This window comes from Melanerpes formicivorus, unplaced genomic scaffold (assembly GCF_026170545.1).
Source record: "Melanerpes formicivorus ecotype bairdi unplaced genomic scaffold, bMelFor1.0.p_v2 SCAF_1, whole genome shotgun sequence".
Taxonomy (NCBI): domain Eukaryota; kingdom Metazoa; phylum Chordata; class Aves; order Piciformes; family Picidae; genus Melanerpes; species Melanerpes formicivorus.
This window is the reverse complement of record NW_027142353.1, coordinates 35473896-35501383: the sequence shown is the minus strand read 5'-3', so window position 1 is coordinate 35501383 and position 27488 is coordinate 35473896. Positions and strand designations below refer to the sequence as shown.

The window sequence follows — 27488 nt, the reverse complement described above, 5'->3', positions numbered from 1 at the left end:
CTAGATTTCAGTAGATTCTTCACTTTAAGTATGTGTTTTGCTGAATAAGGACATCAGCTTCTGCTGAATCTTTCTGTAAAATTATTTCTCAGAAAATTAGAGCTCAGCTTTGAATTAATTAGTAATTTAGGTGTTCTAATGGAATAAATGGAACTATAATATGTGTGCAAGAGAACAGTCATCTTCTTCTATTCTTAATTGATATTAGCCTGTTCTTGCTAGAAATAACATTTATTAATGTGGACCTGGGTAAAAAAGTGGATTTTGTCGTTAAGTTTGTCTTTGTTTTTAATGTAAGTGGTTTAGGTCTCACTGTCTTTTTGGGACACTGTCTTCTTACATTAAACATTTGGTTTGTGCACAGTGGGGCTCTGCTTTCTGGCTGGAGCCTTGAGAAACTATTTCAATCTGTTTGTGCAGATGGCAGTCTGATAGCTTTTTGTCTGAAATTCCCATTTGCTTTCCCTGTCTGTTCCCTCCTCTTTCTCACCTATAGTGGACTGCATGGATCCCACCTGCTCGGGACGAGGCGTCTGCGTGCGAGGAGAATGTCATTGTTCGGTTGGCTGGGGAGGAACAAACTGTGAGACTCCAAGAGCCACTTGTCTGGACCAATGCTCTGGTCACGGGACCTTCCTCCCAGATACTGGGCTCTGCAGCTGTGATCCCAACTGGACTGGACATGATTGCTCAATCGGTAACGTCAGCAGTGATTTACTGTTGTTTGTTGGTTTATTTAAACTTTGTGAAATATTCAGGGTCAGAACTGCAAGGAGAGCACTACAAATGGGGTCCAGTAAAGCACAAGTAGGACATGACTGGAAGCAGAAATTCCATAGCTCAACTACATAAATAATTCTGCTACCATTGCTGAGCATGGAGTAATACAATACATAACCTCATTAACACCACCTGGACTTGCTACTGTTCATTATATTGCTGGGAAGGTAACTGATGGGCTGCGTAAAACTGTTTGTTCTGCTGTTAGTTCTTGATGAATGCCAGTAGCCACCAAAGGGCCTGTTTTGATTTTTAGGAGGTGGTTAAATATTCTTGTAAACAGGAAGGAGGAGGTGACAATCCTTCAGGTCTCATTTTCCTTTGTAATGTCCTTTTCTAGGCTCGGCTAGAGAAGGATAACTGTCACATGCAGTTCATAGTAAAAGACCATAAGTGTTGTCAAGTGAAAATAGGTTAACTAAGTAGAAATATTTAGTAGTGCAAGCACCTACCAAGGAGACAGATTTTTATGGTCAGTTCTGTGTATAGGTCTGGGATTGTGACCTTCCTTCATTCCTTGGCTCAGCGGGCATCTTGCTCAAAATCTGCATCAGGTACCTGAAGGCTAGAGAAAAACTATTCAGGAGCCTTTTCTTCCAACTGCAGTTAGGCTTTTGATGCCATGCTGAGAAATCCTACAGTACATGAAATAGTCAGAACCTATGGAACATTTGTCTTTTGGCTTTTGTGCTGTATATTGTGCTCACAAACAGAAGACTGCAGCACTAACAGCTTCTTTACCTTGCACAGCTGGGGTGGAACTAGGCCAAAAATCCAGGGCAGCTCAGTATAAGCAGTGAAATGAATTTTCAGCAAAGCAACAACAAAGAAAAAAAGCCCCAAACTGTTGGGAGAGTGGATATAGTAGAAAAATTACATAATATTTTCACCAAGGAATTACTGTCATGTGTAAAGAAAATCAGGTTAACAGCTTGCAAGTATTTTAAGAGAGTAATTTCCAAGGATGAAGAAAACTGAATCAACTGGTACCAGGGATATGAGTGAAAAAAAACCCAAACAACAAAAAAACCACAAACCCCTTTTCAAAAGTCATCATTTAGATTAGATGTTAGGAAGATTGTCATAAAGCAGAATTGACTGGACTGAAGAATTAAAAGAGAAGACCTACTTGCCTGGAGCTAAAACTAGGTTGATCAAAACTTTTGCAGCTGTGGGAAGGGAGGCTTTCCCGCATTGATAGGAAGATAAATTTGGTGTTAGGCTTTTTCTTTCTCTATGTTAACATATTCTTTATTCCATTCAGTAATGTGCATCCGGAAGGCTGATAACTTCCTAGCAAGTGTCAAAAACCATCTTCAGTTCCATACTTTGTGTATTCATTTATAAGACCACCATGAGGGGCAAGGTAGCCCTGTATTTCTAGTGGTTTTGTAGCATAGCTCATAATTGAGTCATTATTCTGAGTTTATATGGAGGTTTGGGGATTGCAGGGATGGATTTAGAAAAATGTTCATTTCTAGACGCAAACAGAATTCACTTCCCCTTTGTTAACCTGCAGGGTCATGAACAGATGATTTATAAGCTTTCCTTTTACCGCTTTTATAAATCCATCTAGTGCAAACTTTCTTTGGCAGTGTGAGGTTATTTGAGACAAACTTAAGCATCATTCCAAGACCCTTTTCCTCACCGAGCTGCTTGTAACATTCAGGTTATTGTGCCTCACAGCTAAAATCACAGCTAAGGTGATTTGTAAACTTCCATGTCTAGCCTGGACCTTTCCACTGAATTGATGACTTGATTTGAAAGACAGATTTACTCACAGGATGTGTGGTACTCTTCTTGCATGATTAAAATAGAGCGAGCAAGCATGTTAGTACATATAACAACACACTGCCCAACCCACTGGGGTGGAGGTTCTGCAGAAGGGTCTAAAGGAGCCAGATTTTTATTGTCCTGTAAACCAAGACCAAATAGAACAGAAGAATTATTAAGTGAAAAAATTAAGTCCTGGTATAAATCAACCTCAGGTCAGCCAAGTTGTTAGGAATGTGTTCAGTCCCAGTGAAATCTGTAGGACTGTGCCTACATGGGCTAGTGCCAAGGACAGCCTCTTTATTAAACCGCATTGAGAAGCAGACCCTGAGAAACAGCATAATCATATGGAAATACAGAGTGAAAAATGAATTTTCCAGCTCTTAACACCTTGAAGTTAATGCTGTGTGCTCTATTCATTTAGAAGGTATCAGTCAGTGTGTGAGCAACTGGGTGAAGTCTGGGGAATCATATATAAAAAGTGAAACTAAACTCTCCTTGAACCTTAGACTCAGCTAAGTAGGTAGATTTCACCTGCCTTTAGTGGCAATATTAGAGGAACACAGATTACTGGATCAAACCTCTAGTTTGTCACAAGATAATGATATTACAGAGATTTCTGTTTTCTATTTGTGTTATCTTTTTTCTTTACACTTAGCCTGTACCTTCATGGGCAAGCTGTGCAATTCAATTTCTTGTGAATTCTACTATGTACAGCATCATAGGAAGAAGTAATGATACAGGTTGGGGGGTTCTGACTTCATGTGTGTCCACCAACAATGCATCTTGAGATAGGGCTGCTGCCATGCTGCCTCAGATTTTTCACTCTAGAAAGAAACTTCTTAAGCTGCTTCACTGTTCCATGCAAGGGACGCTTTCTTGGAATGCCCCTTCTCTCACTATCCACTCCTCTTTGGTTGATTCCCAAATTCTTTTTCAGAGAAAGGTGCAGAGGTAAGTCCAGAGATTACCTCAACTGAGCATCAAAAGGGGCATTCTGATTTCTCTAGGTGAGGACCAAATCCCTTCTCCTTTGCATCTTAGTACTGTTGCACAAGCAAATACAAAAAGGTCCTTTATAACTCAGCTCAACTAAAAAGTCCAAGGCAATGCTTAGTACAAAAAAAATAATTAAGAACCACTCATCCTAAACCCCTTTCTCCAAGATCTGCCATCACAGATCCTCTGTATACCAGGCTTTGGGCGACCTATTTCCCTTCACCTTTTAATTAGCCCTAGCAAAGGACTTCATTCTCCAAATTCTTGCAACTAATGAAGTCATTATAGGGTAGCTCTCTTAACCTCTTATTGTCTAAGTGTAGTGGCCATAAAGAAATGACCTGTGCTGCAACATGAAACAGAGCTTAATATGTGATAGCCTCACTCCTCACCTATTTAAACTGGACTGAGTATTTCTGGCTAATCAAGAAGCAGCAAACCACATACCATAGGGCACATTTGCTGAGTGCAGTGAAATGAAGAAGTGAGTCAAGTTATCTGGGAAATGAATCATTTCCTACAGGTATCTTAGTGCTGCATCAGTACAATCCCAGGCCCATCAAAACAGTATAATGCTTGGATGCAAAATCATTCTCAATGGAATTAACTTATCTGGTGGTGTCCTTCACTCTCCTCAAATTTAAATCAGTGTTTTTCACACTGTTCTCTGTTTGGTGTTTGACATCTTGACATGCATGATATTCTCTAGACCCATCGAAAAGCTGATTATTCAAAGCAGAGAGAAATTATGTTCTCTGTGTAATAACTGTACTGACTTTTTCTGGGCAGTTGACAGTGGTTTTACACCAACCTGCATACAGATAAGGATTCCTTTGCAATCACTCATTTGTAATGACTCACTTTATGCACAGTTGACATCCAGCACTGTACTTCAGACTCTTAAAAGTACACTGGAGAAGAGCAGTAATAGGAATAGTACTTTGTATGTGGTGGTCTGAAATTGGCAGTGGAGATATAAACTCTAGGGCTGTTCATTTAATGGCAAGAGAGGGGAATTGGAAACTGGGACTCAGTGAAGAAGGTAGAAGTTATGATGCTTCACTTCACATTATGATGTTTCACTACACAGGTGGGCCCAAGTGAACCTCATGAGGTTCAACAAGAGCAAGTGCAGGGTCCTGCACCTGGGTCAGAACAATCTTCCCTATCAATACAGGCTGAGGGTTGAGGTGATAGAAAGCATCCCTGTGAAAAAGGACTAGGGGGTGCCGGTGGATGAGAAGCTGGACATGAGCAGACAGTGTGAGCTTGCAGCCCAGATGGTCAATAGCATCCTGGGCTGCATCAAAGGATCATTGCCAGCAGATCCAGAGAGGTGATTGTGACACTCTGCTCTGGTGACACCTCACCTGGAGTACTGCATGTAGGTCTGGAGCTCTTGATATAGGAACAACATAGACCTGATGGAGCAGGTCTAGATGATCAGGAGGCTGGAGTACCTCTGCTACAAGGACAAGCTGAGGGAGCTGGGGCCGTTCGACCTGGAGAAGAGAAGGCTCCAGGGAGACCTAATTGCCACCTTCCAGTACCTGAAGGGGGCCTGAAAGAAGGATGGAGAGAGACTGTTTACAAAGGCCTCTAGTGATAGGACAAGGGGCAATGACTTCAAACTACAGAAGAATAGATTTAGATTGGATGTTAGGAACAAGTTCTTTACAATGAGGTGGGTGTAACACAGGTTGCCCAGGGAGATTGTTGTGGCTCTATCCCTGGAGATAATCAAGGTGAGGCCCTATAGGGCTCTGGGCATTCTGATCTAGTTGAGGATGTCCCTGTTTACTGTAGGGGGTGTTGGGCTAGATGACCTTTGGAGGTCCCTTGCAATCACTTGTGTGATAGCATCCATGGAAATGTCTATGGATCTGTCACGGGCATTTACAACTTACCTTAAGCAAATGCAGTTTATTTAATGTTACCTAAGTGGTACAGAGAACTTTTCAACCTCTCTCTCAACTTCTGAGGCATTTCACTATTAAAGCTCTCTATTGAAAACCTACCTTAAGTTGCTCATTTTTTTCTGGGGCACATGCCTCAGATGTCCCCTCAGTATGAGGAACTACTTCTTGAGAGAGTATCCCACCTGTCAGGTCAATGCAGATGCTACAAGTAGTTATCTAAAAGAAAAGAAGTAACTGACTGGGCCAATCTAAAGGGATGTTGAAGTTGAGGATGAGGCTTTCAACTGGGTGTTATCCTAAAGCACAGAGTGTGTGTCATTTGGGACAAGAACAGAGTTTCAGACTATCCATCTCCTCAGTATTTCCAGCACTGCAGCACTCACCCTGGCCACACTTACTCTGTCCAGAAATGTTAAGTTTTTAGTGGACAGAAAGCAAAATGCGTTTGGATTTATGCCCAGTTCCAAGCTGCCTTCTGCTTTTAGAATTCCCATGACAGTACCAATTCAGTGAGATAGTTGTGGGATAGAGAAGAGAAACCTCTGCAGAGGTCAGTTCAGATTTTATTTAAGTGGAAACCCTTGAAAGAGTGTAATTGATGCCTCATCGATTCAGCTGCCTACTTGTTTGAGTACTTCATGTTACTTTAGGGCAGTTTGGGTTTCAGCTTTTGAAAGATCTTCAGTTGTGCCAAATAAGTGTGGAAGGCCCATCAGATGTCATGATCACGGATTCCTCAGGAGAGAGGTAATTACAGAACTGTCACAGTTAGCATAAAAATAGGAAACCTTTCTTGGCCTGTGTGATTAATTTAAAAAAGCTTAGGAGGGTCCTTTTCCTCTATTCCCTGCTGAGGCCACTTCTGGAGTATTGTGTCCAGTTCTGGGCTCCCCAGCTCAAGAAGGACGGGGATATACAGAAGCTCTCCAATGGAGAAATGAGTGGACGATTAAAGGACTGGAACACCTGTCTGATGGGGAAAGGCTGAGAGATGTGGGGCTGTTTAGTCAAGAGAAGAGGAGATCTTATTAATGTTTATAAGTACCTGAAGGGTTGGTGTCAAGAAGAGAGTGCCAGTCTCTTTTCAATGGTGTTCTGTGATAGGGCAAGGAGCAATGCATACAAACTGGAGCCTAGGAAGTTACATCTCAACATGAGGAAAATCTTCTTACTGTAAAGGTGACAAAACACTGGAACAGGCTCCCCAGAGAGGTTGTGGAGTCTCCTCTAGAGAATTTCAAGACACATTTGGATGTGTTCCTGTGCAATCTGCCCTAGTTGATCCTGCTCTGGCAGGGGGGTTGGACTTGATGGTCTCTGGAAGCCCCTTCCAGGCACTACCATTCTATGATTCTGTGATGATTGTATGACTCTGACTGCCGTGTTGTGATCACAATCCTGGCTTATATGCCTAGATAAACCTGGCCTCCAAGCACAGTGGGGAAATATTGTGGGTATCCATAGGGCTACCAGAAGATCAGCCACTAACCCTGCAGTTGTAAAACAGTGCTCCATGGCTTTGCTGCTTTTGGTAGTCTGAGGAGCTGCATTTAAAGTAAAACTTGCATGGAAACCATATTCTTATAAATTATTGCCCACTACGTTGAAGTTGATGGAGAAGTTTGTATTTACTCTGCAGAAGTATGGGTCAGTTTGAGCCCATCCAAAAAACAATGATTGGATTTACAATTCTGTGTCAGCTAACGGTAATGGTTGGATTTTTTAGTACCAATTTAGTTGTTCACATTAACAATGGGAAAAGCCATTCTGATAACACCGAGAAGAGTTCCTCACCCCAAAGTTGCACAGTTCATTGAAACAGGCATATTTTCTTTATTCCAATTAGTAGATAAGGAGACCAAGAAGAATGAAAGAGGAAATGTAGAGCAAACACACCTTTACCTTCCAATGCCATTTTCTCTTCAGGCATTGTACAGGAGATTATTGCACACACACACACATACAGACACACAGAAACACAGTTCTCTTATATCTTACCAGACAACATCATATCCCATTGGTCAAACAGCACCAGGGTTAATACAACATGTGAGACAAAAATCGTTTTCCTTGTGCTTATTGATGTCAACCTCACCAAACAAAATCTCATGTTAAATTTATGTCATGCCCAAGGCCAACAAGATACAAATCAGTCCTTGGAAAATGTTCATATAATTCCTCCTTTAAACCATCATTTTCTTCATTAAAGGTAAAAATGCCTCTGTAAAAGATGGATAATGCATCAGCTGGCACATGATGCAGGCTTGTACCTTACTGCAGACTAGGGCCCCCTTTAATGCTTAAGAAATCACTCCATTGTCTTTTGCTTAACTTTGAAACAGATGGGGAAGAACAAGAGAGCCAAACCTCAGGATAAAACACCTGAAATTAAGAAATATAGAATCACAGAATGGATTGGGTTGGAAGGGACCTTTGAAGGTCACCTAGTCCAACTTCCATGCAGTGAGCAGGGACATCTTCAACTAGATCAAGTTGCTTAGAGCCCTGTCCAACCTGACCTGGGATATTTTCAGGGATGAGGGTTCTACCACCTCCCTGGGCAACCTGGGCCAGTGGCTCACCACCCTTACTGTAAACATTCTTTCTTATATCTCCCCTCTTTTAGTTTAAAACCATCACCCCATGTCCTTCTCACAAAAGGCCCTGCTAAAATGATTGTCCCCATCTTTCTGTTAGGCCCCCTTTATATGTATGTATTTTAAACCTTAAGAAAATATATTAATAACTCTGTAATCTAATGCCACTTTGAATGATCTTCCTTCACCTTGAAACTTACTCATCTCACCACCCTTGCAATGTGGTGACAAACATTAGTCTGAAGCAACTGAAAGTATGAAAGTAAAGGGTCTTCAAAGCTAGGCTTCAGAAGATACCATCAAAATCTGTCCTGGATCAATCCTGAAGGCTTTAACTTGGTCTTATTACAGTTGTTGGAGGCCAGGAAATGTTTTGTACCAGCAGGGATTTCATCCTCAGACTTGCAGAACCATAACATGCTGATTTGTGAGCCTGTGATCTTCCACATTTTATTTGTGTGGAGAGAAGTGAGTTTTCTCTCTGAAGGCATAAAGTATGTGCAGCCCAGTGCTGCTACACAAGGCTATCGCAGGCTTGCCTGGCAGATACCTGCTTTGTGGATTGTGAAATAATAAGTGAATCCAGACAATCAGCAGCGATAACAAGAGCTATCATTGTACAAAACATAAAGTTTTTTATGTAGTTGGGATTGTGAGCACAGATTTTAGCCTACCCATCGCCAAGATGAACTTATCCTTTAAAGTCTTCTAAGCTTTTTATTAAAAATACAATAAAGGACTGAAAACAGCCAAAACATTTGAAATAAAAGTATTCAGGAAGGCTTTAATTTAAATTCCTTTTTTACTCCCTTTCCCTTTGCTTATTGAAAATATATGTAAGGTGATCCTGGGCGGGGGGGGTGGGGGGGGTGGGGGGGAAAAGGCAATAGATGAAATGAGCTGTAGTTATTTTTGTGGGGAGCCAAATCTTCAAAAGTCTAAATATCTTTGTGGTCAGCAGATGAAAAAGACATACTAAAGGGAAGGCAAAAACACACAATAGGATAGAAAATGAAACTTTGTGTTCAAATGTGGATTCTTACTTACAAGCTGATAGTTAAGGCATTTCCCTGGCCAAGCAGAGATCCATCAAACTTCTCTCAGCTTTAGGGCAGCTTTTAAGCCACCTCTCTGTTTTGCAGCAGTCCACATAGTCTTGGTCATGTGCAACCAAGGGAGAGACTGAAGGAAGTGTAAACTTGTGTTCTAGCTGACATTTCAAACCTGGCTAAAACCAGTGGAAATGGTGATATCATCAGTTTGGCTCTGACCATTAGATCACAAAACATTTGGTATAATTAGGTCATGTCTCTGGCCAAGAATAGTGTATGAAGAGAATAGTGGTGTAAGAAGCAGTCCTTGTTCTCCACTGACCTCAGGCATACTGTGATGAATAAGGCTTCCTTCTCTCCTACCAGCATCAATGTAAATTTATGGACCCCCTCAAAGGGCAGTGGGCAGCCTATTCAATTCCATCCCTGTTTGTTTTCTGCCACAATTAGGACTAATTCCCGTCATGCCACTTTTAGTTCAGCATTCAGAGGGTTGGAGCATTTCTCCTTTGGAGACAGACTGAGAGAGCTGGGATTATTCTGTCTGGAGAAGAGAAGGCTCTGAGGAGACCTTATTGTGGCCTTCCAGCATCTGAAGAGGGCCTGTAAGAAAGCTGGTGAGGGACTTTCTAGGGTGTTGGGTAGTGGTAGAGAGAATGGAGCAAAACTAGAATTGGGTAGATTCAGATTGGCTATCAGGAAAAAGTTCTTCCCCGTGAGGGTAGTAAGACACTGGACGAGGTTGCCCAGGAAGGTGGTAGAAGCCACATCCCTGGAGGTTTTAAAGGCCAACTGGATGGGGTTCTGAGCAGCCTGGTCCAGTGTGAGGTGTCCCTGCCCATGGCAGAGGGGTTGGAACTGGATGATCTTTGAGGTCCCTTCCAACCCTGACAATTCTATGATTCTATGATTCTTCCTTGTCTCCAAATGTGACCTCAGCAGTCACACCATGACCTCAGAAAATCTTTTTATTTGGATCAGTTATGCTTTGTGATGCGAACTTTTCTGCCTGAAAAGAGCAGTGATGTACTGGACTCTTTGGGGTTTATGTTGACTTGGCTAACTGGAAGAACAGATATTTCATAACACCAAAACAAACTGATAAATTCCATGGTTAAAACAGGCTACCATTAAATAGAGTGTCTTGAGGATGGTAAACCAATTAATACATTTGCCTGCGTCATTGAAAACTTGAGCCTCAGATGACCAAATTTTGTCTTTCTCTCTGGCTTTGCTTTTGAAAGGAGAAGCCTTGGAGCCCTTACAGTTTCTGGACTTACATCATGCCAACATGGAGGCTGATCATAATTTAGCCCTTCCTCTCCAATGGAGTAACTGTGATAAAGTTGCTGCTTTTAAAACTGTATTAAGGCCCTTCTTCGACACAATAAGTGTAATCCAGCTGCCACTGAGGGCAAAACTAGTCTTCTGCAAGAATGATATGAAATGGTTCAAGTTCTTTTGGAAAGAAAACAAGTTGATCAAGACAGTTGAGAGTCTTCAGCATTAAAGTCACAGCATGGAATAGGTCATGCTCATAAAAGCAGAGGAATCAGTGTGTGATTCTGCAGGTTTAAGGTTGCTCTATGGCTGGATGAGGCTCTGGCCAGCCTTATCTAGTGTGGGGTGTCCCTGCCCATGGCAGGGGGGGTGGAACTAGATGATCCTTGTGGTCCCTTCCAACCCTGAATGAAACTATGAAACTATGAAACTATGAAACTTGTGCAGCTAGTGAACTGAAGACACATAATGTTCAATAAGTCTGGCCAATCACTTTGAACCAACTCACAGAAGGCCATGTAGACATTATCTTGGTTTTGTGAGCTTAGACCTCTGCTTTTGACTGTTCCTTCTTTTAACTAGAATATCAGAAGACTTGATGCTTGTCCATAGTCCGGTTCTGCCCATGACCTGCTTTAACTAGGCTGGATCAAGACTGTCCTCTCATATCTCACTTATTTGGCTCAGCAGCAATGGGCATAGGTTCTGTCACGGCTTCTCCACATGCCTTCAGTCAATTCCATGCTGTTGTTGGATAGCTCTTGGACTGTGACATTGCATTTCAAACAAACTGGAGCTTGTAATGCTCAGTGTTTCTGCAAAAGTTTATTGGAAGTTTTCATCTTCAAATCATGTTTCATTCCAATTTAAACTGGCACAGAATATAACCTGGAGTCAGTAAAACAGAGTAACATAAAAATGAGCTAGTAAAGCTAATGTCAGACCAATGATTGTCATATCATGGATCGGCACCTACTCAAGGCCAGAAATTTATGATACAATCAGCTGTCGGAAGTGGATGTATTTGGTTTAGTATCACTTCTCTGATCCCTTCCAAGCTGTAAGATGTTCATATTCCAAACCCTATTATTGCAATTTGCACTAATGAGCACCTTTCTAATGATCTTCGCAGATGAGAGTTTGAAAGGGCTTTGGAGAGAGCTAAAGCTTCTTTTTCATAAAGGTCATCCTTCCAGACCAGTGTTGAGGCATCTGGACAGCACAGCAGATGCAAAGCTTCTGGACCATCTGCTGCTGCATCCTATTTGTGTGGAGAAACAGACTGAGAAACTGGAGAAACGGCTGAGTATGTCATCCCAGTACATTTCATACATGTTCTGTTTCTCCTTTTGAAAAAGGCAGTTAAGATTTCTGATTTTCTTGGTGAGCTGTTGTCTGAAGAAACAGGAAGCCTTGTTGGGGATTTCTGTATAGCTCTGACTAAGGGAATCTCAAGCTTGTGATGACTTCAGCACACAGATTTATAAATGCTCTGTTGAATTTGTTTTAGACAAACCCAAAATGTACAGAATTGGAAAAGAAATTAATTAATTCTAATGACTGTAAACCTGAGCAAAAGGCTTTTCTACTGTCAAATTGTCTTCCAATAGGCCCAGAGGAGAAATTATTTTAGATCCCAGAGAAGCATCCTTGCTAGGGGCTTCATTTAATACATTAGGAATTGTTTCTTCTCCATGAAGCTTTAACTCACATTCCAGAAAGCAGAGAGTTCCAATTAAGCATCAAAGAGAAAAACATAATTCTGCACTTTGGGATATTTATTTTATTCAAAAAATCTCAATTCTAGGACTGAAGTCCATCAAAACCTGGCATTTCATGTCCTGCTATTCAACAGCAAGAGACAGTTTAAAATAAAGTTCAGAATAATAAATAAAGGGAAGATTGACATGAGTACAAAAGTAAATCACAGCTATAGAGCAGATGTTTCAGACACAAGGTGATGGTCAGTCCCTAGCATTTAAGGCAAGAATGAAAATAGGGTATAAATATTGTAGAAACTAGAAGCTAATAAAAGACAGCAGAACAGTTTAATGGAATTTTGTCTCACAGACTTATGGCTTTTGAGACAGGATCTGCAAAACCTTTATGCAAATATGAAGCAAGCTGAAATTACACTTAGAGGTGAGGTTTCTCTTAGCAGATATCCCAACTACACCACTGTACCTTGTGCAGCTGCACAGGGTGGATAGGAGTTGTGATCCATTAGCAGGGGGATTGCTAATGACTGCTTCTGTCCTCACTGTTGCTTGCTCTATCAAGGACTCCCAAGAGGCCTGTTGCGCTAGGTGCTGTGTGTTTAGAGTAAGAGTCTTGGAGGGCAGACATACATTAGCTGAAATATTTTACCATGTTGAACTTTTTCATTACTCATTTTAGAGATGAAAGGTGGCTTCCAAGGCAGTTATGGGACAGATCTCCTGGATTTGCTCAGCCCATTTGAGGAGCTATGCTGTGGACTCTTCATCTTCAAGTTAGGCAGCTCAAAGCCACCTAGATTCCTGATTTGCATCTCTAGAGATGTGACCTAGAAGGGGATTTGCAGAAATCTTTCAGTTAAACACAAAGCTGCTTATGCAAGTAAAGAACTAAATGCCAGAAGGAAAATGGGGGAAAGGGCTAAGTGGGATTAATCTTTTGTGGCTAGCTGAGGGCCAGAGGTGGGTGCTTTCTTTTATCAGGGATGTCTACCAACCCTTTTCATAGGTAGACAGCTCAGCTTAGAGTCAAAACTCTCTTCTCTTCTGTCATGCACAGGTTTTATACCTCCTTTGTGCATATCCCATCTTGTCTGCAGGTATAAATTTGTTGCTTCTGCACATATATTGAAGGCCTGTACTCAATCATCCTGCAGACCCCAGCAAGAATCATTTAAGGCAACTGAAGTGCCCTGGTTAGGGTCACACTGTAATACAGGATGCCCCAAGGGCAGGCACTCCAGGATGCTCCTCAGGGCTTCATCTTCAGCAGTTGAACACTTAGGTGTCCTGAGTCACATTGCAAAACCATCACTGAAGGTCACTGTTCTTCCTGCTGAGAGGTGATAGCAAGGCTGATGAATTAATTTCCAGTCTCTGGAGAGCATCTTTTAATCTTGATTTCATCATCCATGGAAGGAGAAGAAATAGCCTTTACCTTTCAGATAAATTCAGTTTGCTGAGTTATGTAAAATGCATTCTGATCCTGGAGTGTAGCAAACAGTCATCTTGGTACCAGAAGTCTAATTACACTCATACAAGCAAACAGGTTTTCTATTTAATGACATAAATAGTAATTACTATTTCTACTAATTGAGGCATGTTTTGAAAACAGGTAAACATTGTTTGTATGAAGGCATTAAATTATGCAGACCTTGCTTGTAGAACATGTCCTCTGAAGGAAAAAACACATGGCCTTCAATTAATGACTCTGACACAAACTGCTGAATGTTCCCCAGTCACTACTGAGGCAGGGTGGTTTTCATAGGATCTCATGCTACAGATTCATTAGTGACAAGGGCAGAAAATGCAGGTTTTGTCTTGCTCCATAGTTTGAACCCATATAACATTGTGTAAAAAGGATGGTTTTAAAAGCTAATGAGGTTTATGTCTTCCTCAGGTCCAGCAGAGTTCATATGTCACTACAAAGTCATCGAGTCATACAAATGATAGTTTTGTAACTCTGCAAAATGTGTTTCATTCTGAATAAAGTATTTAGCACTTCACTGCTATCTAAAGCACAGAATCACAAGACATTAGAGTTTGGAAGGGACCTCCAAAGATCAAGTCCAACCCCCCTGCCAAAGCAAGATCACCTAGGGTAGTCTGCACAGGAATGCATCCAGGTGGGTTTTGAAAGTCTCAAGAGGAGAGTCCACAACCTCCCTGGGCAGCCTGTTCCAGTGCTCCATCACCCTCACTGTAAAGGAGTTTCTCCTCATGTTGAGGTGAAATGTTCTGTGTTCAAGTTTGAACCTCCTGTTTCTTGTCTTATTATTGCACATCACAGAAAAGAGCTTGCCCCCCTCCACTTGACACCCACCCGTCAGATAATGATAGACGTTGATGAGATCCCCTCTCAGTCTGCTCAAGATTAACCATCCCCTGGGCTGTCAGTCTCTCTTCATAAGGGAAATGCTCAAGTCCCCTAATCATCCTCATGGCTCTTTTTTGGATTCTCTCCAGCAGTTCCCTATCTCTCTTGAACTGGGGAGCCCATCATGCCAATCATGCCAGTCATGAACCTTCTGGTATCTCCATCCATATCTTCCTACTAGATGCTTTTCCCAGATATTCCTCATAACTTGCTTTCTAAAGCAAATGCAAGGTTAGCCCCTCAGCAAACTTTGCGTTTCAAGTCTGTGCTTCTTTTCAGGAAAAATCTGTCAGAGGCTGCAAATTGCCTCAGATGAACCAACTCGAAATGGGAAAATCCCAGTTAAGATAGATATTTAATTATTCAATTTTCTATTAATATGTTGAAGGTCAGCAGAACTGCCCTAGTTTTCAGGAAGCTCTGAGCAATTTCACCTGATCTTATATTTTAGCACTAAATCCATATTTATTAAAGGATTTAGCAGGCAGGGCAGCAGCAGCTAAATTTCTGATTCTGCATCCCATGAATGCTAAAGAAAAATTTTCATCTGCATTGCTTTTCTCTAAGCTGGAAAGCTTTAAACTGTTGTCAAGCCAATTTTAGGATTTTGCAAGGATGGGGGTAAACATGTAAAACTGGATTTGGCATAAATGAAGCATAAATTGACATCATTGTCCCTTTCCCAACCCAATTCTTTAATGTAATGTGAAAATAATTGGGAATTCTGGATTATGCCACTTCTTGTGTTGGAAGGTTCCATGTCTATTATACCAATTACAAAGTGCCATGAACAAAGCACTACACTGGTGGCCAGTGTTTGATAGGTTTCTTTTCCCACTTTTCTTCTGAAATATCAAAGGCAGAATAGCAGACTTTTTATTCTCAAGGGGACAGATTTGGGTCACTGTTTAGCAGGATATTCAAGAGAAAAAAAATAAATTAAGAAAATAAAATAAAAAAATCAGGTATAAGGTTTTTATTTGTATGAGTAATTGTTTTAGTATTCTTACTTTTGAAGTGTTGTTAATGGGCTGTGACCTCATTACACCTGGCACAGTGCAAAGGCAGAACGAAAGGGATAATCTTGGCCTCAGACAGTTGAGATTCTTAAGCATTAGGTGAATGACAACAGACAGAGACAGGCTGGTGGAGGTAGAATAAAATTATAATGCATTTTTCATCCATGCAACATGGAAAAGTTCCAGCCCATCAGCAGCCACTGGCAAGATTTCAGGTAGGTTTCAGGAGCACAAGTCTTATGAGTAGTGGCTGAAGGAGCTGGGATTGTTTAGCCTGGAGAAAAAGGAACTCAGGGGAGACCTTGCTGCTCTCTGCAACTACCTGAAAGGAGGTTGTAGTGAGATGGGTGTCAGTCTGTTCTTCCAAGTAATGAGTGATAGGACAAAAGTTGTGTCAGTGCAGGCTTACGTTGCATATTAGGAAAACTTTCTTCCCTGAAAGAGTTGTCAAGCCCTTTCACAGACTGCTCAGGGAAGTGTTGCATTCAAAAGGCATGTAGAATAGAATAGAATAGAATAGAATAGAATAGAATAGAATAGAATAGAATAGAATAGAATAGAATAGAATAGAATAGAATAGAATAGAATAGAATAGAATAGAATAGGACCAGGTTGGAAGAGACCTTCAAGATCATCATCATCAAGATCTTCAAGCACTGCACAGTAATTGCAGTGGAGATTGTCATACAGAGCTTGCAATGATTTGACAGGCTCTGAAAAGTTCAGCCTGTTGGAACATAGCAGATATGCTTCAAAAATCAACACCCTTTCCATTCACCATTTTTATTGCTGAAAGAAAAGCTCTGGTCCTTTAGAATAAACCTTTATTTAGAATAAACCAAACCAGGTTGGAAGAGACCTTCGAGATCATTGCTTCCAACCCATCAACCAATCCAACCCACCTAAACAACTAACCCATGGCACCAAGCACCCCACCAAGTCTCCTCCTGAACACCTCCAATGATGGCGACTCCACCACCTCCCCAGGCAGCCCATTCCAATGGGTAATCACTCTCTCTGTATAGAACTTCTTACTAACATCCAGCCTAAACCTCCCCTGGTGCAGTCTGAGACATGTAGGTACAGTGCTGAGGGAAAGGGCTTAGTGGTGACCTGATAGTGCTTGATTAACAGCTGCAATGGATGATCTTAAAAGTCTCTTCCAACCAAAATGATTCTGTGTTTCAAGCTGGATTATGACTCTTTAGAAAACCTTGAGGAATTCTGAGGCAGCTTTTATAGACCAGAGGGAAATCTCTCTCTCAGCCATGAGGGAGAAAAAAAAGCGCCATTTGTCTGAAAACTAGCCAGCAGGTAGTTAGGCAGTTGAGGCTGGTCTCAGGGTCTGGTTCCTGGTGGAGGTAAAGCAGTGATGGAACAAAACAGTTCCTGAAACTGAAGATAAGTATATTATTATTATTACCACCCTGAAAAATTACCATTATTCTGTTAGAATGGTATTATTCTTTTGTAAGGATAATGTTAATAATGCATCTGATAGCCTTGGGTGAACCACCCAAACCTCAACAGTGTGCTCCAGAAGTTCTCTGTAAACGTTTTCAGGTGAATAGGCCTCTGGAGCTACATGTCTTTCCTTCTTGAGGGCAACTAAGCTCAGTTGAGTTCTTCAGGTAAGTGTGTAACATAAGATGAGGTGAAATCAAGGCAATGGAAGACACCAACAGCAACACAGCAAAGATTCAGATGGTAGAAGAGAAATGAACTTGATTCCTTAGATAAAACCTGCATCCATGCATCAATTGATGCCCATCAGCACCCTCTGGAAAAACCAAGTGTCAGGGTGTCACTCAGAGTCCAGGTAGTACCCACAGGGCTGCATGGGCTGATTGTACCTTCTGAGGACATATTTCCTGTAAAATTGAGCACCGGATTTGCTCAGGAGATCCCCTTCCTTCAAGGAACTACAGGCAGCTTTGAAAGCTGCACGACAAGGTGAAGTAAAACACAATGCACCTCTAGGAAAGGATAAGGAAGGGCTAAGCTGTTCATACAAACAGTGGAAGAGATTAAAGATGAAAGGAAATATTTAGTCACCTTTTGGGAACAGCTGGTGTGAAAATATTTAACAGGAAGGTCTTTTATGCACAAGCACAGCATTCTAACTAAGATTAAATAGGCAGGAGCAATAAAGTGCAGCTGGCCAGCCTGTGAATACTGTAATAGGAGAATTAAAAGCTTTCCTTCTCATTTGCTCACACAGCTCAGATGGTAGCTAATCATGTTCTCTAATTTTAACAACAGAATTGGGAAATGTACCAAAAAAAAAAAAAAAAAAAGAAAGAAAGGAAAAAAAAAAAAGTAGCTCGTAATAAGAACAGAGGTGGCAAATTCTGTCCCTGGGACTGAATGATGAAGAAATTATTCATATGCCCTTTTCTGTAAATCAGCCTTAGTCGTCTTGAGATGCCTGAAAGGACCCACTTTTGAGTGGAAACTTAATCTGAAATCCATTTTGATCATTTCTTTGAGTGCCACCAGAAAAGTAAAAGCTACTCTGACTATTTAATCACCCGTCAGAAAGCTGTGAGCGTTTAAGAGCACCATGTTATAAAGGGCCAGGGCATACAGCAGGGTGTTTAAAGTGTATGGTTCCCATCTACCTTTAAACTAGCAGCTAAATGGAAGCTTGAGGTTCCAGAGTTCCTGGCTCCTGGTTCCCTGTCAGCAATAATTAAACTACGTTTTAGGGAGACTGTCGTAAGTGGTTTGCATCACAAGTGTTATTCACAGCTGAGGGTCTTTATTACAGCTCTTGGCCCCTGGGAATCCAAACTACCTTACACACCCATTAAACAGGAATTATACATTCAGAACCCAGAGCCTGCACTCTCCTGTGTGCATGGGTGGTGGCATGGCTGGGGTCTCAGCTGGGTGGGAGATGAAACCCAAAGCATCCCCAGTGCTCCTGTTCTGGGTTATCTGTTTGGTTTGGATCATGCAGTGCCTGTCCCTGGCCCATGTGTGCAAAACTGTTCTTTGGCAGCATGTTGTCTGAGAAAAAGTTCAGTCAAGAGGAAAATGTCCCAGTGGGTTTTCCATCCCATTTCATAGGAATGACTCTGCAGAGATTCTGCCTTTCAGAAAGTGCTTTTCCCCCCTTTCCTCACCATTTTTGAATGTCACTCCATTATCCTCATCTTTACATAACTCCAAGAAGGCATCTGACTATCGCTCCAAATAGCTTCCTTTTCTCTCTGGTGTTTGGTTTGGTTTTGGGGGTTGGGGGGGGGGGAGCGGGGGGAGTGTGGATTGATGTTTTTTTTTTGCCTCCACCATCATCCTGTAGATATCTGACCAACTATGAGCTGCATTTCCCAGTCCTAGCAACAGAACATAAGATTGCATGTCAGGACATCTAGAAAGTCCTGCACCTCTCACAGAGCTCGCATATACCTGTAGACCCATCACTGTAGTATATTACCTCCCTGGCATCTAGAAACTGTGAAAATCTGTGTCTTAATGCCACATGAAATGTAAAAACTTCTGTCAGCAACTCAAGAGTCTTTCTTCAGCCATGTGCTAAGTTAAAGGTTACATTAGATGCTGCTACATTCCTGCAGCAAGTGACATGTGCATGTCCCTGGTTTAAGCACTCAAGGTGCCCAAATGCACAAGTACTTGAGACAGACAAGTTCTTGAGTACCATAAGCACATTTGAACTCTAAAATTCTTTTATTAGATATTTAAATATATGAGACTAAAGGTTTGAAAGACTTTGGAGACATCCAAGGCACTGCAGAAGATGACCTTCTGAAGACTGTTCCAGCACCCTCGACTGTAGAGTAAGCAGGAGTTAGGTATTTGTTCATGTCTCGCTCAGGAAATGAGGTGTTTTTTAGACATGGTGCTGAAGGACATGGTTTAGCACCAGAACTGGTAGTTAGATAGTAGCTTAACTCAATGATCTTATGGGTTTTTCCCAACCAAAATGGTTCTATGATTCTTATAATGACTGTCATAGTAACCATTACCTAAAGAACTCTCTCTGATCCTTGGAGATAAGAGCCTATTTCATGGTAAGTGGCTGATCACCCTGCAACTCTCTCTTAAGGTGCAAAACTTTCCTCCTGGTGTTGAAGTGGATATTCCAGCCCTGTATCAGAACTGTATTAAGAGTCCTCACACAGCCCAAGCTTCTTGTTACTGGTGATAGTCATTAGCAAAAGAGTAAGAGCAACTGAAGTAAGGCTGAGTTTCAGTCAGGTGTGATGTTAATGCAGGCTGAGTAGTTTGGAATATATTATGTGCAGCCAGTGACCTGCAGTAAATGTCTTGCCCAGTTGCCCTTCCACCATAAGCCTTGAAGCCTGAATCCTGCACTTAATATGCTCAGAGGCCCAATGAAAGGCACTGGAGATGGGCTGGTGTCTGAGATACTCATTCTGAGGGTACATAGCTGGGAGACCAGAGAGAGGATGTGCTCTGCACAGTACTCTGGTAGTCCTTCCTCCGTTTCTACCCCAGCCACATTCAGTGTTTCTTCTGTCCACATCTTCTTTCCATTCTCCCCAAGAAGAACTGTGTCCTTAGCCTGTAAAACCTATAAAATGGCTCAGTCAAGCAGAATACTTGAGTTCAAAACATTTGGGAAAGTTCAATCCAATTTAGAAGCATCAGGCAGAAGTCAGAGAGAAAGTGGGGGGGGGGGGGGGAGGGGGAAGCTGCTAATCTGACATAGTCTGAATTGCCTTTCCTCTGACTGAGGAGAGTGCAGTCATGGTTTATGGGAGATCCAAAGTGAGCAGTCAGGGGATGAGCCTGGAGGAGAAGAAATAGATTTGTTTAACTTCATCTGCAGCATAACACTGCAACAGTATTTGGGTTTATTTTTCTTCCCCTCAAAATCAGTCCTGCATAGTACTGGTGGTAGCAGTCATTTTAACACCTGACTCATGGGTACCTCTTCTCCACCAAGTCTCAGTCTTTCCAGACAAATATAGTGCAGATGAAAAGGTGAAGTCTTCCAAAGTCATGTCAATGGCATGCCAGTCTAGTGCTGAACAAAAACCATTATGCATATCTATGTCCTCATGCCCACTTGGGCTCATGGGGGAAAGGAAGGGCAGGACCTCTGAAAAGACAATGTCCTTTAGCTCTTCGCTTTTGTGGAGGTAAGTACTGAAATACCCAGCTGGGTGTCCAGTGCTTCCATTAACTCCAATAAGACTTGGGAACAGGCATCATCCTATCAACTCCAGTGCATGTACCTCAAAAGAAAGAGGATGGTAGTACCTCTGAACACCTAAGAAGAGATTTTTAATGGGATGGTAGGAGAACAGGGACACAGCAGATCTGCAGACTCAGCAGAAACAGAAATATCCTATAATCATTTTAAAGGGAGAGGAAGGGTCTTAATGAACCCTATCCCCAGAAGCGTGGGTTAACAAGCCATAAACAGGCTTTGCCAGCACTTAACTTTAGCATCAGCAGTTTATCAGCACGTCATTTCCACACTTAACCAGAGTTTAATTAAATGTGACTTTTGTTCTGCTTATTGGAAAAGCCTTCCCCTTTGGATCTGGCGATCACAACAGCTTAAAGAGCACAGGAGAATTAGAAAGCGAATAGGAGGATCAATGGCAGCAGACCTCTGCAATCCATGTTCATCTCCTTTTTTTTTTTGTGATGTACTTATTAGATTCTTATTGTCAGGAAGGATTAGGGTTATGAGCTCCAGGAATTTCTTTCATCACCCCATAAGGCGAGGTAGTGAAGTGTGGCTGCTTTTCTTAACAATAACACTCTGGATTTTTCTCCCCCCCCCCCCCCCCCACCCACCCCTCCACCTCTCCTTTCTCTCCACCCATATCCCCTCCTCTCTCTTCTCTCCTCTCCCACAGAGATTTGTGCAGCCGACTGTGGAGGACATGGCATTTGTGTTGGAGGCAGCTGCCGCTGCGAGGAGGGCTGGATGGGCACAGCCTGTGATCAGCGAGCGTGTCACCCGCGCTGCAATGAGCACGGGACCTGCCGTGACGGCAAGTGTGAATGCAGCCCGGGATGGAACGGAGAGCACTGCACTATTGGTAGGGAGAAAGAAAACCCAACTACTACTTTTCAAAGAGTGATTGATCATCAGGGAGGAGAAAAGGCGCATGCTTAAATGAATATGTGTGACTTAGTGTAGCATGAGCACCTTTGTTCTTGGATTTCCAGTTCTGACATCATACATTTTCATGTGGGAAAAAGATTAAATGTCCTTTCATTTGTTAGTAACAGGGATACATATATTTTATTATCAGACACAAAGTACACCTATGTGGTGCTTGATCTCATAGAGACAAGCTGTCAAACGTCAGAGAGATGGTTTTGAAAACATCCTGCTTTGCTTCTCTTAAAAGGTCTTTCTGTGGCCCCCAAGACTTCTCTCTCCTGTGATGACATTTTCAGAAACATGCATCTGATTTAAAGTTTTCTCTAGTTTTGTTTGCTCCATTATTTGTGCTGCCACTTTGCTTGCCAATATAACAGAGGAAACTGCATTCTCGCTGGCAATTAGCTATCTTGCTTATCTCTTGTCTGCTTTGCTACCTTTCTGACCATTTCATTTCCCTCTCTCTTTACCTCTCTATTCCTCATGCACCCGACACTTATCTTAAGCTCTCAATGTCATGTCTGTTATTAGCAGTAATAGTAAAGAGCTACCAATACTCCAAAAACATGCAAAGAGTTGCAGTTCTCACATTAAACAGTTTGCAGCATCATTAATGAATTGGCTTGGCTTGGCTTTACCTTCTTCCTTCATCTCACTTACCTCCTTGATGTATTTTCCTTTCTTCTTTTTTCCTGACTGTCATGCATTCAAGTACTTTAGTTCCCATTCCATTAGCCATACTATAAAATCAGTAGCATTAAAACTCCCTAGATCACATTTATTATACATTAATGGAAACCTAAATTAGTAAATCCACTTCTACTCTCAATAATGCCTGTGTGAGACCTGAAAAAAAATCAGTTGACTTTAGAAGAGTTGTTCCAGAGTGAGAACTCTCCTCCAGTCATTTTTATTTAATCAACTCCTTTTAAAGATAAGAAATTTTACCTCTATGTTACTTTCTTTATATCATAATACATATAGATCACACTACATCAAAACTACCTACTGTCTACACCTGGGCCAATGTCAGCATAGTTATCCATGTGGATTAGCACCTTAGTTATATATATGAATCACCTTCTTTGAGCCCACACAGACAGACTGGAAATGAAGCCTGATCACAAGAGGCTTTTTTAATTCCAGCAGTAAGATAATGGTACAAACCATATCTGTGGCTCAGTTCTATTTATCCTTTAAGCTAATGTCACCCTGCCACATTATGGCCTCCACATGCATCCCTCTAATGAAAAATAGTTAGCTCTTAAAATTCCCTGTCTCATTAGACATTACACCGTGCTTGCTTTTCGATGTCCCTAGCAGCTGTTGTTTCTTTTCACAATGAAAAGATTTTTTTAAAAAAATCAACAAAACCTTTCTTAAATTACTTTAAAAGAGAGCAATCCTGTGCTAATTGGAATCCTGTGTTTCTATAATAATGTTTATTTTATAGCCTTGTGTTTAAGCACTTTGATTTGGAAAGCGACACGGATTCCTGGGGGAAAAAAAAACTATCTGAAACTCAGGGGACAATTTCATGTAAAAATCATTTATTCAAAAAAAAACCCAAAAAAAACAAAGGCAGCCTGATTCATGCCCTCAGTACCATTTTATTAGTTCTGCTGCAAAACCAAAATGCCACTCCTTTGGCATGTGAGATTTCTCCACACAGCTGATATGCCTGGATTGGTTTGGAGCAACAAACTTTTATTTTCCCTGGTAATTAAATTTTCCCAATTATTTGCAGTATTCCTTACTCCACGTAGAGAGAATCCGTGTTCTTGTGGGAAAGTTCAGCACTGCAATGCAGTCAACATTGAGATTTTACTGTGGTAAAATTTTACCGTAGTGCTGCTGCCTTCCTATTGCAGTGCTGCCCTGGATTAGGAATCATTCTTTAATACTTAAGAATGCTGGAGCAATTCTGTTTCTTTTCACTTCCACCCCTCCCTCATCTACTTGCATGGTGATTTAGCAACAAATTTGTACATAGTCTCATGCCTCTGAAGCTGTAAACAGTATTTCCTGCAGAATATTTCATTGATAAATGTGTGGAATATAAAGGAGATTTGGCAAAGTCATAAACACCCAAGAAAATTGAATAGCTTTGGAAGGCGTAATAAGCTAGTTCTATTGGCACAGATGAAAGGACATTGACTTGGAATTACATTAACTATGTGGAAAGCATTCCCCTTGTCCTTGTGTAATTTCCCTGCATGGCAACTTGTTCTGTTGACAATAATTCCTTCTGTGTCTGCATCATGGCTCAGTTTGCTTTAGCACTGACAAGCACAAACCCCCATTGCTGAAGTGATGCTTTAACAACATTGCCATGTGTGCAGGTGACATGGTCGAAATGGATGATACAAGTAAAGGACACTTCTTCCATTTCCTGTTGAGCATCTTTGAGAGTAAGAAATCCTTTTGGTTTGAAGGTCATAGGAGGCTCTTTCTTTTGGTGTTCAAGGAAACTCTGATCCCGGTGGATTAATTTTGTTTGCTCGTACAAGGAGTCATGTTACCAAATATATTGGCTTGATTGCTCACATTCAGAGATTTCATTAGAGGAACCCCAGTTAATTCCCAACCAGGAAATTGATGCAGAAGCTTGCATTCACCATCCTAATTCAGCAAACTTAAGGCACCCAGGCAAGAGTAGAACAGAAAGTTGATAATGTAGCTGCAGGAATCCTGAAACTCAGAAGAATGGTTCAATCACTTTAATTTCTTAATGGAAGAAAACAAAACCATGACAACAGTCACAATGCAAGACTCCTATGATGGTGCTCTCCAGCATATTCCAAATTTGTCCCCAGTTAGAAGCATTGCAAGAATTCAACTTTCTTCTGTTCTGGCCCAAATCACATCGAAGGAGTACAGCGGGTTTAGGAGCATTGAGGGGAGATAAACCCTCTTGAGATGAAGGAAACCCTCTTACTGTGAGCTTAGCAAGGCCAAATTACAGCTCAGCTCTGTGGTAGGCTCCTCTATGGGATTAGCTCACAGGTAGCACCATGTTTATTAAAGAACCCCAGAAATTTCCTAGGGCTGTAACAGCCTGGTCTCAAATTTGGTATGGTTGATAATATGCCCTGGACAGTGCTCCAGGTGCTCTGCATCCCACCTCAGAGATACAAAAGGAGACTTCACTCTGCCTATGTGGGCTTTGCTGAGATACTGAGATTGTATCTGATACATGAAAGTCAATCTGATTCAGCAAGGAGATTAATCACTTGATTCATTTTAGGGTTCTTTAGACAAGTAATGGCAGAGATGGCTTCCCTGTGTGGTGAAGTTGGGATGTTCATAAACTTTGAACAGTCTGGACACCAGACCAAAGCCGTCATTTGAAGTTCAGTTGCTGCACCTGAATTCTACAGGGTCTCTAGAATGCTGAGGCACCAACAGCTAGCTCCAAGCACACAACAGACTACCTAGCAGGATTTAGGATGTTCAGAGCACCTCAGTGCCTAATTCCCATTGATCTCTGCAAAAGCTGCATACTTAAACCCACTTGAAAATCTACTCTTGGCATGTACTGGTGATGTATGGAATAGCAAGTGCCTAGACAGACAGGTGGGTAGCCCATCCCACATGAGCTTCTGCTTATGGTGCTGTAGGGCTGGGGTTTGTTTTACTTAGCAAAACTTTAAATTTTGAAAAATCTGTCCCTTGAAGTTTGTCTTTCATCAGCCTTCTTGCAAAAATAATCACACATGTTCTGAGCAGCCAAGGTTGTAATCAATGCCTCCCAGGCTCTGCTGGAGCAGCTGGAATCCAAACAAGTCCAGATTCCATGTGGATCCTGGTCTCTTTTCCCCAGCTTTCTAACACATCACTTGTTCCATTTAAATCTATACAACAGCTTGGTCCATGTGCAACAATTCCACCAGTGTTTGTTGAAGATTCTGTCTACCCAACTGAGCAAATAGTCACATCACTGCAGCCCTCAGGCATATCTGCACCTGAAGGTGGGCTGTGTTTGACCCTGTGTCACCCACCCTGTCTGGTCAAGATGGGTACCTTTGGACAAGAGAACTATGGTTATAAGAGTCAGTGGAAAATATATACTTGCTGCTTTGTTCCAACATGATTTTGCATGAAACTGAAGGTAATCTAACCTTAAGTAGATTGGCAGCATATTTGACAGTAAGTACTAAGCACAGATGAACTTCAAAGAGTCTTTTCCCCTTCCCCTGTGGCATAAACTCCTTGTGCCATCAGTGGTTCAGCAATGAATGGCTACTTTCTCCTCTCCTTCAAATTGTGTTCTCCATTTAACTCCAGTGATTTCACTGAGGTTCTGTCTACTTCACCCCACAGGGAAGATAAAAGGAAAATACATATTTAGAAAATGAAGAACAAGAGCATACTGGAGGAGTTCTGTCCAAGAACCTCTTCCAGCACCTCTTCTCTTTTCCATCTCTATGACCTAAGAGAAATGCTGATAGGATTCTTCCCAATGTGTTTCAGACAAATCAGACCAAGTTAGCTCAGACTGGTGGAATGAGAGGACTTTCAGACTGAAAATGCTCATATGACCTCTCCACATAGCAGATTTGAAGGGACAGTGGCTTCCTGGAGGAAGGTAGTAATACAGAGCTGAACATGGTGCCTTTGGGTTCAGAGAACACCTTAGAAAGGTGGCTTTTCTTCTATGTAGCCCCTACGTAGTTCTTTATCACATCTCCCATGCCTGCAGCATTTCCAAAGGAATTCCTGTAAATGGTAAGATGATATTTTAATGCCAGAAGAATAGCATGGGAATGTGACAATGCAGGTTTAGAGAAGACAGATTTGTGCTACCACAGAATATTCCCATAGAAGATCCTCATTGTTTTTCAGATGACAAGAAAACATTGACACATAACTGATGTATGGTAGGTGTTGGCAACCATGTGCAACCATGCAACCATGTGCACAGCAACTGCTGCCTAAGTTTACAAGTTGGGCTGGTGTGGATGTCAAAATCCATGGGACACATTCCCAGGCTTCAGCCACCATCCAAGTAGATGGTGATGCTGTGCTTTCTGCATCACTGCCACTACACTGAGGTGATTAGTTAATCTCATTTCCAAGGGGGAGTCTCAGTAACTGCTCCACACTAGGTTAGATTTGATCCTCCCAGCCCTCTCCAGTTGCTTACAATAGTGCTTCAACAGATCCATTGAATTCATAGCATGGAATCATAGAATCATAGAATGGTTTGGGTTGGAAGTGGCCTCCAAAGATTATCTAGTCCAAAGGCTGTGACCTCCCAGGTGGGCAGTGTGTATGAACCCACCTGAAACAAAAACCTCCTTAAAAGAGTACCGGGGCACAACTGAGAAATTGCAGAGAACAAGGGAAATAATGTTTAAGCAGGTAATGAAAGAGAGAATTGCAGGACTCAGAACCTTTTGTTTATGGATAAAGACCAGTTAGGACAGAGAGTGCCGCCTGCTGGCACATGCAAAGGTTCTCTCCTTGTGTCTTTGCCACCAACTTTCTGTTTAATGCCAGAAAATCAATTAGAAGGTGGTTTTCCAAATAATGTTCCATGGGAATTGGGCACTGCTCCCACAACATCTGTAACTTTCTTTTTTTCCATTAGTCCTCCTTGGAATGAGTATATTAATACCTACCTGGTAGAGCTGCCATGAGGTTAATTTAACATCTATAAAATAATTTGATCTGGGGCTAGAGAATGCTGTATAAATGCAATGTATTCCCATCAAGAAGATCCAGGGAAAAGCCTCTCCCAATCTGGTAAGGTCACAGAACTGTGCCTCTTTTGTGGAAAAATATAGGACAATATGCAGGTCAGGTGGAGCACCTTCAAATTACTCTGGTTTTCCTGATGAGAAGGAAAGCGCTCAGTA

General features: G+C 41.7%; 1 protein-coding gene across 6 annotated transcripts in view; it reads left to right on the top strand.

Annotated features, from left to right (window-relative positions):
• TENM4 (teneurin transmembrane protein 4) overlaps nucleotides 1-27488 on the top strand; it is a 736598-nt gene that overhangs the window by 550472 nt on the left and 158638 nt on the right. For all 6 annotated transcript variants that reach the window (XM_068140091.1, XM_068140118.1, XM_068140125.1 and 3 more), the window contains 2 exons: nucleotides 497-697; nucleotides 21374-21559. In XM_068140091.1, coding sequence (XP_067996192.1) covers nucleotides 497-697; nucleotides 21374-21559 — 387 coding nt within the window. The remainder of the gene's footprint in view (nucleotides 1-496; nucleotides 698-21373; nucleotides 21560-27488) is intronic.